The following is a 16,538-nucleotide window of genomic DNA, read 5'->3' as shown; positions in this document are numbered from 1 at the left end:
AGTTAGATATGAATTTACATACAACCTGTATTCATCTTTGCAGGCCGATAATTCCATATTCATATTTCAAAAACGAAAACAAAGGCCGCAGTTGATAGCACCAGAAGCAATTAAAATCATCTGTTTTTAATCATTCATGTGGATTCAACATATTGCACACTCAGTGACTTACAAATCCTTTAAATCAGAGGGCGTGTTTGTCGCTTTGTAATCAATGCGACAACTGTGCCTACACAAAAAGGACAATCAGAGGTTTGAAAACAAACCACACACATCCTTACTATACGGCGCTTATTTTAACCACATTATCACCAGTCTTAAAATTCACAGAGAGCTTTAAAAAAAAAGTGCAGCGAGGCACCCAGGGAAAAGGACATGGTGAGCGAAGGTTCAGGACTGTCCATTGGCTCTTACGACTGTACCTTTACCTTCATCTAAGTGTCTTTCTGTCCCTGATAAGAAAATCCAACTGCTTTTCAATATACAGCAGTACTGCATAATCAATTTCATATGAAGAGACAAAGGATCATTATCTCCACGCCTACAGTACCATTTTCTGTCTCCAGATTCATTGTGTTAAGAGCAGGTTAAAGGGCACTGGGTGTTGAAGAAGCCCAGGTAGGGGTAAGAGGGGCCAAGGGAAAGAATGACTAAAGTAAATGGTACTTTATGTTTAGCTTTCTTCCCCTGATGATAAGCCCTCTATCTCATCTTCATCACCACCAATAGCCATCCAAAAAGCTTTGGCTACCTGTAAAAGCAGATTTAGATTAATGTAAATAATCAGATATGCATTCGTTTCAAACTGCACAAACAAGTAACTTGTTGGCCAACATGATGGCCTGAGCCAATCAATGGTTCTGATTGGTAACCAAGTCATTCTGCTGTAAACTGTGATCTTAGTGCAAGTATGATATTTATTTCATCTGTCATGTAACTGGTTTCAACATGGACAAACTAGACCGTTAGTATGGCTAATAAAATATGCCACCTTTCAGATCCATTGATGCAAATAGCAGGTATACACCTGAGTAGCAAACATAAATAGCTGATAAGCTATTAATAAATGGCTAAAATATGTGGATACTCATATCAAAATTGATAAATGCTCTTCTTGTGATTATGAGTGGACATCAGAACATACCTTTTCTGCGTGAACCTTTCTCTGCTCATGAGGTAAAAATGAGGCTTTGTCTGTTTGATGAAAATCAAAAACTCATTAAATAACAAAACATTAGGGACAGTGACTGTTAAAAAATGAACTGTGCACCAACAATTAATTCCATGTACAGTGTTTTTGCTGTTTTTCTGCTTTCTTTTCACTGATTACCTTTCATCTCTTTTAGTTTGGTGAACAGGCGCTCAAAGTTCTCCACATCTGCGTCTCCAGCAGTTAGATTAGCCAGTTCCTGAATGTCCAAATCAATCATCGGATCTGGGAAAATAAAAACAACTGCTAAATCCTTTCTACTTAGAATCTAATCATGCTATTATTTCTACAATCGCCATGCACGGATTACATGTTTATGTAATAAACTAATCAAATGTACAATAAGCAGGGATAATCTGTGTTCTGTAATGATGCATTGCCATTTGACACTGGATCACTCACCGACTATGGTGTCCACTTGTGTGTCTGTGTTGCCACCAGTTTCAGGAACCCTAACCTCTTTGCTATCATTTGTGCCCTCTACTGGCAAACTAGAAGACTGTCACAAAAGGCATAAAAGTTAATTTCAGTAATAAATGAGAAAATATTTGAACGATCAGACAATAATAAAATACAACTCTGACTGATGGGTCTTGGCAATTGCGGCGGTTGTTGTGTCTAGATGCCACCAGGCTACTCATCAAACCAAAGCCTTGATTGTGTTCTAGAAGATAGTCAGAAAAATGAGAAATCAGTGATATCAGCGAATGAATAAAAAAAAAAAGAAGGCATAGGCAACCATATATTAATACTGAACATTAATCTGTAAGCAGTGTGAAGAAGATTTTTTTTCTTTTGCCATGTAAAGTTATCTCACCATCCTTCATCTCCACACTGGACCACACATTGGCATTGAGAGCCTGGACAATTCTCTTTACTCCTGTAGACTCTGGAAAGTCATCTAGTAAATGAAACAGGTAAATGTGAGTACATATGATTCGATACAAGTAAAACTGTTGAAATTTTTATACTGTTATATACTCAAACCCCAAATTCACCATCTTCATCTGGCAAATCTTGAGGATTCAGCTCCACCAGCTCAAATGCATGAGCCAAGCACCACTGCTGTGCCTCATGTCTTGTGACCCCTAGTATATAATTCAAAGCAGAGTGTCATATACAGCTGTCGCTAATGGTTTTCTCTTACACTACCAGTTGACCGAAGTCAAAAGTCAAGTCAATTTTATTTGTATAGACCATCATCACAAATTTGCCTCAGTGGGCTTTACAGCAATACAACATCCTGTCCGTAGACCTTCGCATCGGATAAGGAACAATTCCCTCAAAAAAAAAAAAAAAACCTTATACAGGGCGAAAAAATAGGAAGAAACCTGAGGGACAGCAACAGCAGGGATCTCGCTCCCAAGACGGACAGAGTATAGAATACTACTCACCATTTTCATTGACTCGGTCACACACCAAAATGAGCACATCTGGCGCAAGATCCTCCACCACTGAAATCCAGGGAGACAGCTTCTCCAAACCATCCTTCTGAAATGCCAAAAGCGGAGAAAATTCATCAAACAGCAGTGGATATGTTGGGTCTTCTGAATGTAAACCACTGTAAGGCGCCTACCGCTGTGCTGTTAAAATAAGCGATGAAAGCCTGCATGGACTGGGCAATCTCTGAAGTCATGTTAAACGTGCTTGGTACTGTGCATAGTCTGACATCTGCAGTGTAGTATTTGTTGTTGATGGTCCATGGATACCAAGCTACTGTTGCTTCCTGCTTGATGGGGTCTGGCAGCGTTTGCGTATTAAGGATCTCTACAACAGAAATTGGCACTCATAGTCATACGTCACAAAAGATGTTGGGATATTTGGCTATATAACATACTGCAACTTCGTGACAAAAGCTAGCTTCATAAATTAACGCGACCAATCGGCAGCACTGAGGTTGTATCGACGATTTCAAATATATCAAGCCTGTCAAATATGGCAACAAATAAACACAACCTTTACGTGTATCAGTTGGATATTAGTTGGGCTAGTTGTAAGCGTCGCCTATTTGCAAGGTTTGCTGTACTCACGTTTGATCAACTCCTCTTCTTTAAAAGCAGTGTCCGAGCTTGTGATAAGCACTGATGGGACAGTCGTGCCTGAGCTTTCTTCACACGCTGACATTATTGCGGCGTTTTGGGCGAACGAGACAGTAGCTAGCGATCTGTGCTAACAATTGCTAACGCTACTTAACCTTTCAACTCTGAGCAAGCTACGCAGTTGACTCTTCCGGTGCAGTACGTTACGACATAAACCCATAGAGACTTCGTAAATTATTTCAGTCATAAATAACAAAACGTATTTCCAAGTTAACCCCTAAATACCATGTAGATTCTCAAAATTTCGATATCGTTTATCGCCCGTACGTCAAAAGGCGTATGAAAGTACTTCCTGGTCACGAGGCTTTGGCGTCCCGTTGCCTTGGTTACACGTGTGGGGGGGGGGGTCCTAACATTTCGAATTAAGCGTTGGGAAATGCTAGTTTAGCTAACACACTTCCGTGAGTTAAGTCTTGGCGTTAAACGCAATATTCTGCAATATTCTGACGCTCGGTTTTGTCAATTTTTAATGCTAGGTTAAGAAAAATGTCCAAACTTCCGAAGAGCGACGACGAGCTTGGGAAAGTGCTACTCCAGGTAACTGTTAGCCCTTAAAAAAAAAGGCGAGCGAACTATTTAAGGGCCAGGGCCTAACTCCGGGACCTTTTCAAGCCTTTTCAAACTTCAAGTATAAACGTAATTAAACTTCAGTCAGAGGCATTTATAGCGGGTTGATTCTAACCCACGTGGAAGCTGTCAGGCATACTGTAAACCAGTGTTTCTCAACCGGGGGTCCGCGGACCCCTAGTGGTCCGTGGTGTAATTGCAAGGGGTCCGTGAAAATAAAATATCTTTAAAAAAAAGATCCTATGACATTTATAGAAATAGGATTATTTTACTCAAATGTGACTGAGACCTTTATCTACCTGAACTATAAAGGGTAACAGGACTTTTTTCTCTAATTACATCTGTTTCACAAGTGTAATTTATTGTATTTTAATAAGAGATCTCGCTCCCGTTTGCATTGTTAAAAGTTACTGCATAAAAATTCTGTTGTTACATATATCTGAAAGTTACTGAATACATATTCTGTTTTGTTACATATATCTGAAAGTTACTGCATAAGAATTCTGTTTTGTTAACTATATCTAAGTTACAACTGAAAGCTCTTATTTTTGCCCCAAAGAGTGAATAAATACTATAATGCAATTTAAAATGCAGTTTCTACTGTTTCTATCAAATTGCAACCCCCCTCCCCCAAGATCAGGTGGAGGGGTCCTCAGGGTAGATCAAAAATACGCAGGGGGGTCCAGGACCCCAAAAAGGTTGAGAACCACTGCTGTAAAGTACTAATAGTCCCTAGTTAACGGGTCTGACCCTTTAGCCGAGCGGTTAGTGATGTCGCTTTGTGGTGCAGTACATCTCGTATCGAATCCCGCACCGGGCAAGAAAATAACCGGTTACAGTATGTTGTAGAAGGTAATTAACGTAGTCATCAAGAGAACCTCGTAAAATCACTCACAGGTCCATGAGGATTTATTAGAACTGAAACGTCATCTTGATAAACTCGCTCTCGACGAGGTGGGTGAGAGTTTGAACCTTCAAACCTTGGATGCTGCCATTCACAGGGCGGAGAGGGGCATCAAGGTGAGGACGCCTACAGGGATTATGCACAGGGGTTATGCAAGATTGCAGTCTTGACAGTTTTACTGAAGGAAGATAGAAAGTGTGAAGAAACTGATTTTTTTTGGTTTTTGTTGCTATGGTTCTCTGTCTCATGTCTTTCGGCAGAAACATGCAGAGGAGTGTTTCAAAACAGTGAATCGGCAGCTGCTGATTCTTCCCAGCATCGAAGACGTTAAAAAGAATACAGTGCAGATTCCCAAAGGGTAAATTATTCAACACTGTAGCACATAAAGGCGGGTGCATGAATGAATTAAAGTGATGAAAAGAGACTTTGCGTTGCCATTTAACGCTTAAAACCCCTATTTTTGTGTTTAAATTTGCATTATATTGTGGGGCTGGGTGTTATGAGCCTGACAATAGAAGTTTAACAGGAGACCATCACTGGAGAGTGTTCCAAGCATGTGGCCTCACCAAGGAGACATTATGGGGGCCTCTCAGGGGGGAAAAGTAGGTAACCTATTTATTTTATTTTAGTTTTTCATTACTTTTCCACTTGGGGAATTGAAAGTACACAACTTTGATATCAGCACGGCTGTTTGTTTTTTCATACAGGAACTTGTGGTGATTTTTCTTTTTTCTCCTTCATTTAGCACAAGTCATCTTTAATGATGCGCTTGCTGCATAACCCTGCTCACCCAAAGAACAGAGGGATTATGCATCAAAAGTTTAGTATCCCAATCCCTGATGTGCACAAAAAGAGACCTAATTCAGTGAGTAATTTGTCAATGAATGTACCTTAGTTGACCTATAGCTGCAGATTATGAATGCTACAGCCTTTACTTTTTTCACCTTACACGCTGTCAAAAGAAATTACTTCCTGCAGAGAACCTGTACTGAAGATAGTCTTCCTTTCAATAAATAAGTTGTTTCTGCTATACAAATGATTTTAATCACTTAATGTATTGACCCGTGCTTCAATCTTTTAGTAGTGAGTAGGTGCACATAATATTGATAAACCCTTCAATTTACCAGCATCCACATAGGGAGATGTTATCATACAAAAAAATTAGAAAAACATAAAAGTACAGTGATATGCCATTCAAAAGCAGTTGTTTAAAGAACAACAAAAGTGTTGTCATTGCAAACATAAAGTGGGCTTCCTCAAACTCATATTATAACCAACCAAAACACTCGACACAGATCTTAATGATGGACTAAGTATCTGCTCCCTCTACCATGAACACAGCCATGCAGGTCATTCAGTACCTGCTGGGAATGGTGCCATTTGATGATCATGAACACCACCCTTTAACCACCTGTCTTTGTTAGTAATGCAGAAAAGGGGGTGGGCATTACACATAGAGATACAGATACAATTTACCAAGTAATCACAGCTGTGTTTTGAGCAGATTGAGACTGCTCAAACGTGTGGCTATGAGTGCGAGAATGTACACAGCCATAAGGCTTAACCTGCCTAAGTGAGCAATAGGTGAAATAGTTGGTCTTTTATGCATCAGTACAAGTACAGTCCACTGTCCTTTCAGGATGAGATTCACAAGGAGGAAGAAGCCATTCCGGTTTTGCTTTTATGTAGTTATGACCAGAGATGGGCACAAATACATCAAAAAGTATCTTGTTATAAATTACAATTACATGCTCATCAAATGTATCAATATAAAATACAAAATACTGGTATGAGAAAATGTATTTAATTAAAATACAAGTAATTTGTAACTTGAAAATACAAAAATACATTCTATACAAACTGATATCAAATTTTAGGCATTTAGTAGCCTCAATATCGACCTGACCTTAACCCCCCCTACATTGAAAAGATGACCTTTGCTAATTTCCCCACGTCATAGATTTGAAGTGGCCAATCGGGATATCTTGGAGGTGAGAGGCTGCGAATTCAGGGGTGCATGCTGGGTGGTTTCTGTCAGTCAAAGCGACCATTGACTGACTGAGTGAACAGCCAATTGAAATGCAGCTGGGGGAACTGAACAATTAGGACACAGTGATGCACTAGTTCTTTCAGAAGACAATAAGATTGGGCATTTAGCAGATGCCTTTTTCAAGTGCAATAAATACTAGTGCAGTGGAGTAAGTAAGTTTCTGAGGTCTCTAACTTTACAAGCAACCAATTGAATGAGAGCAAAAGATACATGATAGTACCATTACAGCAGAGTATGATACAACACAAAATTGTAGAAGAGAAAGAGAAGCACCCCCCTTCCCCTCAATGCCAACAACAGCCTAAAAAAGGTATACTCCTTTGTGTACCCCCTGACACTGCAGTCCTTCCATTTCCATTTTAGTGTTTTTTCAGAACAACTAATATCTTAAAAAACTTTTTTTGTTTTTCAGTTTTAGTGGTTTTTCAGTACAACTATATTTCTCCATCAGTTCAGCTGTTAATCGCCTTCTGTGAGAGTGGTAATCCATGCCTGCAAAGGAGAAGAGACGCTCAACTGGTGTCGATGATGGCAAAGTGGTGTTGAATCTCACAAAGAGTAGCTTGATCAGTGGATATGAATCCAGTGAGGAAATGTCCTTTCTGGGTACCTCCAGAAAGTGAAGGGTCTCTTAACTCTGCTTTGCTGTGGCTGGACAACATCTCTCTGCTCAACTGGCTCTCAGTTCCTGTTGTTGGGATTGGAAACAGCAGAGGCAAACAGGGAAACAAGGTTGTTATGATCTTACATTAAATTCAAGGATTTTCAATATCACAAAAATATTTAAAAATGACATGAAACTAGCTACTTGTGTATTATCTAATTGATGAATATTCCTTTTTGATGATTAATTCGTGAAATTGCAGTTTAACCTTAAGACACTGAAGTGAGAGTAGTTTACCCGTACCCCGATCAGAGAAGATGAAGACATCATCTTCATTCTCTTCAGTGGTGTTTGATGAGGTAATCTCACTTTCTGACACAAGGCCAAGCTCTTCAGCTGAGTGCAGGAACAGATGATGTATCCTCTTCTTCTCTGCAGCTAGTTTGGGAGGCAACTACCTCATCTTGAAAAACAGGTGGGTTGCTGTAGTCAGGATGGCTTCACTGACATCAATCTTCAGCTGTAAGAAGCTACTGAACCTTTTCTCAAAGCCAGCTACGGTAGCTTGCAAGACATGTGAGCAGTACGGCAGGTTTGAAGCTTGCAGGGCATGTAGTTTAGCCTGAACAGCAAAGAGGGTAGGTATGAGCTCACCGTAGTAGCATGAGGTCTGACCTTGAAGGCGGTCAATTGCAATGGCAATGGGCTTGAGGACTCTGTAGTATTCCTCCAGGAAATCGAGCTCTACCTCTTTGAATGGGGGGAGTTGCAAGGCAGGTATGATATCAGGAAGCTTCTCCTGAAGAAATGTCAGCTGACTCAAACAGTCATAAAGAGAATTCCACCTGCAAACGCAGTTTGCTGGTTGCTGGTTGGTCAAGTCGTTGAGTATTTCCGCATATTTTGGTCTGCCAGAAGCATTCCACAGGGCTGAACCCTTGAATTGTCTTTAATTGCCCTTTTGGCATCAGTGGTTGAAACCAAACTCAGTGTGTGAGTGGAACGCCTGACATGAAGTGGTAGAATGATAGGACACCCTGACCCTTCTTCTTCCTCTGGATCTATTATTACAAATGAAAGATCCTGTTCCTCTGAAATGACTGCGATATTGAACTCTCAAAATGCTTTTGCCTTTTGCATTGCCAGTAATAGTAGTCACAGTAGTGTCAGTTGTGGGTCCATATTCTGAATGGATTTCCTCCAGTAGTTCTGCAATGTGATGGTAGGTATGTGGACTGGGAGAATGTCTGCAAGCAAGAGCAGCTGATTCACATTTTAGCATGTCTGTTTGTATCCAATGTACAGTGACTCCCATATAACTTGTTTTTTTTATTTCTCCCCAATTGTACTTGGCTAATTACCCAACTCTTCTGAGCCATCCCCGCTCACTGCTCCACCCCCTCTGCCGAGCCTGGGAGGGCTGCAGACTACCACATGCTTCCTCTAATACATGTGGAGTCGCCAGCTGCTTCTTTTCACCTGACAGTGAGGAGTTTCACCATAGAGATGTAGTGCATGGGAGGATCACGCTATTCCCCCCAGTTCCCCCCCGCCCCGAACAGGCGCCCTGACCGACCAGAAGAGGCACTAGTGCAGTGACCAGGACACATACCCACATCCGGCTTCCCACTCACAGACATGGTCAATTGTGACTGTAGAGATGCCTGACCAAGCCTGAAGTAACACAGGGATTCGAACCGGCGATCCCCGTGTTGGTAGGCAACGGAATAGACTGCCACACCACCTGGACGCCCCTTGTTTTTTTTAGTTGACCTAGATATCTGCAGTTGTGCAAACATGTTGTATGCACTTAAGTCTCTCCTTCAAATTTGCTGTTTTATTATTAAAGTCTTCATCGATTCTCCTCCCAAGTGCCCTCCTGGACTTAACTTTTGCACCTTGGCAAAGTCCCTGTGCAAAGTCTATAAATTATATATGCTCAAAAGTGGCCAACGGGTACATGCCTTTAGTGACAAAGGATGTGACAAGCGAGTCAATTTTATTTTGTGTCACTGGACCACATTCAAAGAGAGTAGTTTTTTCTTATGAGGTCCAGTTTTTTGGGGTTTTTTTTTTTTTTTGCTTTTCCCACTGGCAAATTCCTTTTCATGGTCTTCAAAGTTAAAACCAAGAGCATTCAAAAAACACTAACAACTCGCATAACAGACGCTAAAACGCAGCCTCATTAAACTAACACATAACTCACATCATAAACATAAACATACATAAACACATAAATATGTGTTACTTAAGCATCATCCAGGAATGGAGTCAGTTCACTTCGAATTGTATTAACTCTATAATCCATATTGTAAAATGTTTTGTACAAAAAGTTGAACAACATTAGCTGTAGAATAAAGATCAGAATGAAAGATTTTTAATTAATACACGACTTGCTTTCTTAAAATCTATGATTTTTTTTTTTTTTTTTTAGTCTGAATATTAACTTGACCATCCCCTGGCATAGCAAACACTGTAAAGTGTTATCCTTACCCTCAAGAGGGCTGTGCAAGCTGTTTCCCTGACTATTAAGAATGGACACTATAAAACGCCTAGATGTAGCTATACTAGAAATTAATTTTGAAGTTGCTAACAATTAATCGCGCTAATGAAGCTTCCCGTATGATGACTAACCATGAGACGCCACTGTTCCAGGCTGCCTGGGCGTGTCTGTGACGTTAGCTGGTATGCTAATGTTACTAGCTAGTAAGGACGTATATTTGCCAGTTCTTGAGCACATCCATCCATCCATCCATTATCTGAACCGCTTATCCTGCTCTCAGGGTCACGGGGATGCTGGGAGCCTATCCCAGCAGTCATTGGGCAGCAGGCGGGGAGACACCCTGGACAGACCGCCAGGCCATCATAGGGCCACACACACACACACACACACACACACACACACACACACACACACACACACACACACACACACACACACACACATACACACACACACACACACACACACACACACACACACACATGTATACTTAGGGATAATTTAGTACGGCTGATTCACCTGACCTACTACATGTCTCTGGACTGTGGGAGGAAACCGGAGGCCCCGGAGGAAACCCACACAGACACGGGGAGAACATGCAAACTCCACACAGAGGACGACCCACCAAGGTTGGACTACCCTGGGGCTCGAACTCAGGACCTTTTTGCTTGCTGTGAGGCAACCGTGCTAACCACTGCGCCACCATGCCGCCCTTCTAGAGCACATGTTCGCTAATTGCTCTTTTCTTCGGTTGAATTTTAGAGTCATTCATAAAGCTTGCCTTAGCATGCAATATCTGATCATATTTTGATTTGTGATTACATATCTTTAGATTGGGGGAAATTTGCACCAAACACCAAAGCAGCTCCTTTCCTCAAGCTACAGGTCACAAGGACACAAATGAAATATGGTAGTTCACAACGAGTGCGTTGCTGGACCTGACAGGACATGTCACGTGATTCACTTGCATTTTGCCAAAGACTGTGATTAGGCTAATTGTAGTTTTTTTTTCCCTACAGTTTAAATCTGGGGATAAATGTGTCTTATTGGAGAATAAAATTACATATTAAATAATGTACCTTAAGTATTTCAAATACAAAAATACAAGCTCTTAAACTATTTTGTTACAAATTACATCTTTTTTTTCTGTCCAGCAAAGTACAAATTACAAAATAGTCCTCCATCCATCCGTCCATTATCCAACTGCTTATCCTGCTCTCAGGGTCGCGGGGATGCTGGAGCCTATCCCAGCAGTCACTGGGCAGCAGGCGAGGAGACACCCTGGACAGGCCGCCAGGCCATCACAGGGCCAAGAAATTAAATAAGTATTTTAAATACATTTAATTGAAATACGGCCCACCTTTAGTTATGACTGACTGATGTTGTTTTGCCTCGTTTCTGGAGCAAGCTGTTGCTAACATGTTCTGAGCAGACCAGGGTGAAATGATATTTGAATTTGAATTTTGCTATTGGTTTTAGCCTGTCCAGAGTATTATCATATAATACCCTGGACAGGTGGGATATATCATATTATTATGTGATATATTGCTTTAACCAGCAAATGAATTCAGAGGTGAACTATCAGCAGCAGAGAAAATACACGAGATTGCGTGTTTCAACGCATGTTTCCCTCTGAGTTTCTGAAAATGTGATACCGAGTGTACTGTCCAGTGTTGGAAACCCTACTCTTCTCGTACTTAAGGCAGGTTAAAACAAATGGCAAAGAATTGCCTGCAAGTGCTATTTGACCCAGTTCTGGCCTTGAGTTATGCAGGCCGTCGATGGGGCGGAGGTGACACTCCATCATGCATTCACCCTCTCATCAAATGATATTCTACAGTTTGCCCTTGAAGCAGACAGATGTAACACTGTGTGAGACATTTATGGAGGAGGTGATGATTGATTCAACTACGGCCATGTAGAACTGAACCACTACTGAAAGGGTGGAATTGAACTTTCCTGAGGGGCTGAGGAAGTAGACTAAATCAACAGTGGCCCCTGTTAGTTATGGACGTGATAGAGGCACATAGTTGTTGGAAATGACAACTACCAGTATATTGTGTAAAGAAGGTTTCTCTCAATCAAGGATTCAAAATGGTCTGTGCAACTTCGCTGTTATTCAGTTATCGCACAGCCTCTCATTTTCTTTTCCCCTCTGGATAGGGACATATTGATTCCTTGTGTCCTGAGCTTTTATTGATATCAATTGTAGCGTACTACCCGAGTCTCGGCGAAGACTTGATGAGAACATATTACAAGAGATCTGACAGCCAGCTGAGATCAATTGTACGTTATTCTTCCTGTTTTTGTTGTTCCCTTAATCTCGGCAATTGATACTGTATGCTCTAGAGAAGAGTGATGAGACAGGTCTTTATTAATAGATGATTCAAGTCTCCATGCTCAGAGAGAGACAGTGACATAAAGGTCACCTGGCTTCGCGATGACAGCTGGCACCTATCACAGCGAGCAAATTAATCTTTCGAAAAGGTCGCCATTAGTTTTAGACGTGTTTTCAACACTTTCCTCGCCAATCTTTTTTGGGCATCTATACTTGACACGAGAAATAATGGCCAATACTGTCACTGGGATACAGGGGAGGATGGAAGTTCTGGCTGCAAAAAGCAGAAAGTGGCAGATTGCAGCACATCAGCATTCTTCTAAGAAAACAGGCGCCTGATTGCTGTGCTATGGGCTAGTGGTTTACAGCTGTCTCTGGACATAAGTGGGTACCTGCTCCAGCATGCCAATAAGACAGCCGTGGCTTACCCAACTGCTAAACCACTGGCTCTCTGCCTGCTGCCTTCTCCGGCAACTCCGGCCAGCTCTTCTCCGCTACTCTCTTGCCCGGAAAACAGCTTTTGCATTTTTTTTGCAATTTTACAAAGGTGTCCCCTTTTCCCATCCCCATCGGAAACAGATGTGTGCCTTTGAGGGGAGGTTCTCCCAGCATCTGGCCATTACCTGTGCTCTGTCAGAAAAGTCAGTGGTCTGAGGAGAAATAAGCGGAAGGATCCCATGTGGCAGGACCACAGACACAAACTTCAGACCAGCGAGGCATATCCCTAGGTCATGCCATCAAAACTACTTTTACTGCTTTTATTTTCATTGTGGTGTCATTCATTTTAGTTTCATTGTAATGTTTAGTTGAAGCAGCGCTGTGTTTAGTGTTACTCTCAAAAAAAAACTCCAACTCATATGCATTTAAAGCTTTGCCAACTTGTGATTAATTGCTGCAGGAAGTGGATTACTGGTCCATTTACAACTTTGTCAGTGCTGGTGTAATAGCTTCTCCATGTTTTAATGAATGCGGAGAATCTGTTGGTTGTAATCGTGTATACCCTGTCTCTCCTTGTCCTTCATACCTGGCCTGCCAGAAAGTTGTATTTTTTTTGACAGCAAAAAACTGCCAGGATTAATGGATGGCTACCCCTAGTCTTTTACAAAGTTCTGTCTACGGGAAAATTTAGCTACCAGCCCAAAGAAAATAGCTTACAAATTGAACAAGCTCCCAAAATTGTACTTTTTGTGTTTGTGCTTGATGCTCAGCGCAGTTTTGTTTTTGTTTTTTAAAGATGGCGGCAGTGGCTTTCCAGGACTGGGTCAGAAGCTACATATATCCAAGTCTTTGCAGGAGAATGCCCTGGGTGCTGAAGTCATGCCTCTGTCATAGTTCTGTCTAATGTAAATGTGAGCTTCATAGGGTGCTTTTGGTATACTCTGGCAACTTCGTATTTTTATTTACTCACTTATCTCAAGTCTCTTTAACACTTCACTACAGGCGAAACGTCACAGATTACTGACGGGCCCTGGTGTGGGGCGCCTGTCTGGTGTACCAGGGGGACATCACAATAACCTCTACCTAGGAAGGCCTGAGGACAACATGAGATCAGGTAAACCCCTCTCTATCAAACACCACACAAATTCTCCGAAGTTTGGTCCTCATGTCAATCAGACTACTTCAGCCCATGCAGTGTTAGTTCTGAACTGCAGTTTGCATTATTTCCAGACATTGCTCCATTTTCAGTTGGGAGTTTAGTTTAAACATGCAATTTGATAAGTCAAACTTAGATATGTTTCTAGATGAGTTCGGTAGTTACAGTAGTGCTTCTCCTTTTTATGCTTGTTTTCTTGAGGGTTTTTTTTGGTCCTGTTTTGTTTAATTTCAAGTTTATAATAGTTTATGCGCTTATCCATCAGTATATCCAGAAATAATTAAAAAAAAAATACGTGTTTATGTTGATTGAAAAAAATCCATTATTCAGATACAGTAAGAAAAAAAATACATATATATATATATATTCATGCATTGATATGATGAAATTCACTCGGATATTCTGTCGATCCAAAAAAAAGGAAGACCTTTTCAAAAATACGTCAATTATTTCACTAAAATTTTAAAAGCAGATACAAATATTATGTTTAAGTATGACTTTCACGCATTTATGTTAAGTTAACCATTTCTTCACAAAATTGAAGCCTTGGTTTTAGTTTTGGTTTTAACAGCATTTAAAAAAAAATTTTTTACTTTCTGCCTGACATCTGCTTCATTGTTTTGAAAGCATCTTGCATTGCATTTTATGTCCTTTACAAGTAAAGATTTACAAGTACGGTAAATGTTAATCCACGACTTGCCTGGTTCTTACACTGATAGGCTGTAGTACATTCCTTCTCTATGAAGGGATAACAAGCCTGGTGAAGAACAAGAGTCCCTCAGTACCAGAAGATGTGTCTTTACTTCACACTTTGATGCAGCACAAGTCCGCTTCTCTTCACTGCAGAGAAGAGCTCTGTACTTCCAAGATGGGTCAGTCCTTCTCCCGGGTCTCCACAGTACACAATAAACTCCACCTTATTTCACTTTATATAACAATTTTAGAAATTCAACAGAAACATTTTCCTTGTCTTGCCAAAAACTGTTATTATGAATAGGTTATATGGTCCACATGAGTGAGTTTCAGTTACCAGGTCATTAACACCATCGCTGATGCTCAGACAGGCAAGAAGAAAAGCTTTCGGTCTCTTTGGAAAATATCCTGAAATTAGGCAGCTTGGCATGGGAACCTGAAAACAAAAGCTCTGCCTCTGTGGTAACCAAGCATTGTGTTGAGAATTAATTGCTACAACATTGGCTATTATGCATCCCCTGTTCTGCTTCAAAATTGCAAAAGTACTTATTTTCAGTAATTCTCTTACTGAGTTGTGGTTACAGAGGGTGTGTCTGAAATCCCGCTCTGCGGCTCATCTGTAGTTAAAAAGGGAAGGACAGCTGCCACTGGTGTAAGGTTTGACAGCAATGGCTGGCTGCAGCCAATTAAACACAGGTACAGGTTGCGTACAGTCAGCGGTTTGTTTGCATCTTCAGGCCCGACCAGCAGGAAGTCTGAGTGTCACAAGCAGCTGACATGGAAGATGGAGCCTGACTCTACCCAAGAGAAGAAGAACAAAGAATGCATGGCCACCTGGACCACCGAGGCACGCCCTCCCCCTGCATCCTCCAAGGATTCTGGCCACAGGAGAACGATGCAAGGGGCCAACCGTCTCACCTCTGGAAGCCCTGAGGTATAACGACTGAACGAGTGGCAGGCAGATGTTAAATTAAAAACATTTTAAAATGCAGTGGTGGTAAGTGAAGGAATTTCAAATTCCTGGTCCTGATTTCTAACAAGTTTCAAATCATGGCATTTACAGTGATTTTTGTTATTTAATTTTCAACGTATTTGTTTTTCAACATTTTTTTCTTGTTAGCAAACTAAAAGATCCATTGCTTTTCACTTAATTCCCTGTGTTCTACAGGACCTCCCTGCTCTAGTTGCCGTCGCCATTAGTGAATTCCCTTTCAACATCACAGAGGGAAGGGTCGACCCAACAGCTGAAGACTTCGGTCGATTCAAGCAGCACTACTGCTTCTGCTGGGGCACCCTGGTGGACACCCTGAGCGCCCTGGAGAAGCTGCTCAGGGAGTTTGCTGTGCCTCTGGCCAGGGTGAATGGAGAAAGACTGGCGGATTTTAGCCGGAGTTAGGACGCCGGCTTGAGTAAGACTCCCCCAGTTATGAGCCTTCTCTCAGCGCTTGAAAACCGGGAGGATGTGTTGGAACTGCTGTTACGCCCAGGTCAGCGTTACAAGGGAGAGGGAGGAACTGAGGCAGCTGCTGTCCGCATCCAGTCCTGCTGGAGGTGCCACTCCACCCGTACAGCCTACCTGTGCCATCGCCGGCGCAAGTGGGCGGCGGGGACCATTGCCATATCCTGGTTGATGCACGCTCAGATGCGTCGCGTGAGAAAGGCCCTGCAGGCCAGGCGTCTCAGACAGCTGGAGAATTACTGCAGCAGAGCCCAGGTTAGTCTGCTCACGTCGATGAGTCCGTCTCTGGGGTTCCTCACCTGTTTCTGTCACTGTCTCTCTCCATGATATCAATGCCTCAGACTCTGCTTGACTCTGTTGCTCTTTTTTCTCTCTCCCTCTCTCGTGCAGCCACACTTTGGAAATCCGGCAATGTCGGAATTATACTTTCAGATATATCTTTGAGTTATGACTTCAAAATCAAATTAATTTAGAGGAGCAATATGCTTTCAATTAGCTCTTTGCTTTTGATTCATTT

At 41.6% G+C, this 16,538-nt stretch overlaps 2 protein-coding genes across 2 annotated transcripts in view; one reads left to right on the top strand and one right to left on the bottom strand.

Moving 5' to 3' along the window:
- Positions 1-111: 111 nt before the first annotated feature.
- On the bottom strand, positions 112-3,598 carry aagab (alpha and gamma adaptin binding protein). The gene is made up of 10 exons (XM_056282107.1): positions 3,241-3,598; positions 2,787-2,977; positions 2,605-2,701; positions 2,209-2,298; positions 2,028-2,111; positions 1,795-1,874; positions 1,613-1,709; positions 1,331-1,435; positions 1,145-1,194; positions 112-751 (listed from the first exon to the last, which is right to left on the bottom strand). Exons 1-10 carry the CDS (start codon positions 3,332-3,334, stop codon positions 674-676), a joined length of 966 nt encoding a protein of 321 aa, XP_056138082.1. The 5' UTR covers positions 3,335-3,598; the 3' UTR covers positions 112-673.
- A 197-nt stretch (positions 3,599-3,795) lies between these two features.
- The window catches only part of iqch (IQ motif containing H), a 29,902-nt gene continuing 17,159 nt past the window's right edge, over positions 3,796-16,538 (top strand). Inside the window, 8 exon segments of the mRNA XM_056282473.1 lie at positions 3,796-3,846; positions 4,774-4,896; positions 5,041-5,138; positions 5,307-5,382; positions 5,526-5,645; positions 13,716-13,827; positions 15,300-15,496; positions 15,731-16,276. Coding sequence (XP_056138448.1) covers positions 3,796-3,846; positions 4,774-4,896; positions 5,041-5,138; positions 5,307-5,382; positions 5,526-5,645; positions 13,716-13,827; positions 15,300-15,496; positions 15,731-16,276 — 1,323 coding nt within the window.

Source organism: Lampris incognitus, chromosome 6 (genome assembly GCF_029633865.1).
Source record: "Lampris incognitus isolate fLamInc1 chromosome 6, fLamInc1.hap2, whole genome shotgun sequence".
NCBI classification, from domain to species: domain Eukaryota; kingdom Metazoa; phylum Chordata; class Actinopteri; order Lampriformes; family Lampridae; genus Lampris; species Lampris incognitus.
Note: the sequence above shows the minus strand (reverse complement) of the source record. Positions and strands in the feature narration are given on the sequence as shown.

Coding starts and splice junctions, on each gene's coding strand:
- aagab (XM_056282107.1), bottom strand. CDS start 3,334: ATGTCAGCGTGTGAAGAAAGCTCAGGCACGACTGTCCCATCAGTGCTT. Junction 2,112..2,208: donor AGATTTGCCAGATGAAGATG/GTGAATTTGGGG, acceptor TTCATTTACTAG/ATGACTTTCCAGAGTCTACA. Junction 1,710..1,794: donor GCAATTGCCAAGACCCATCA/GTCAGAGTTGTA, acceptor CTTTTGTGACAG/TCTTCTAGTTTGCCAGTAGA.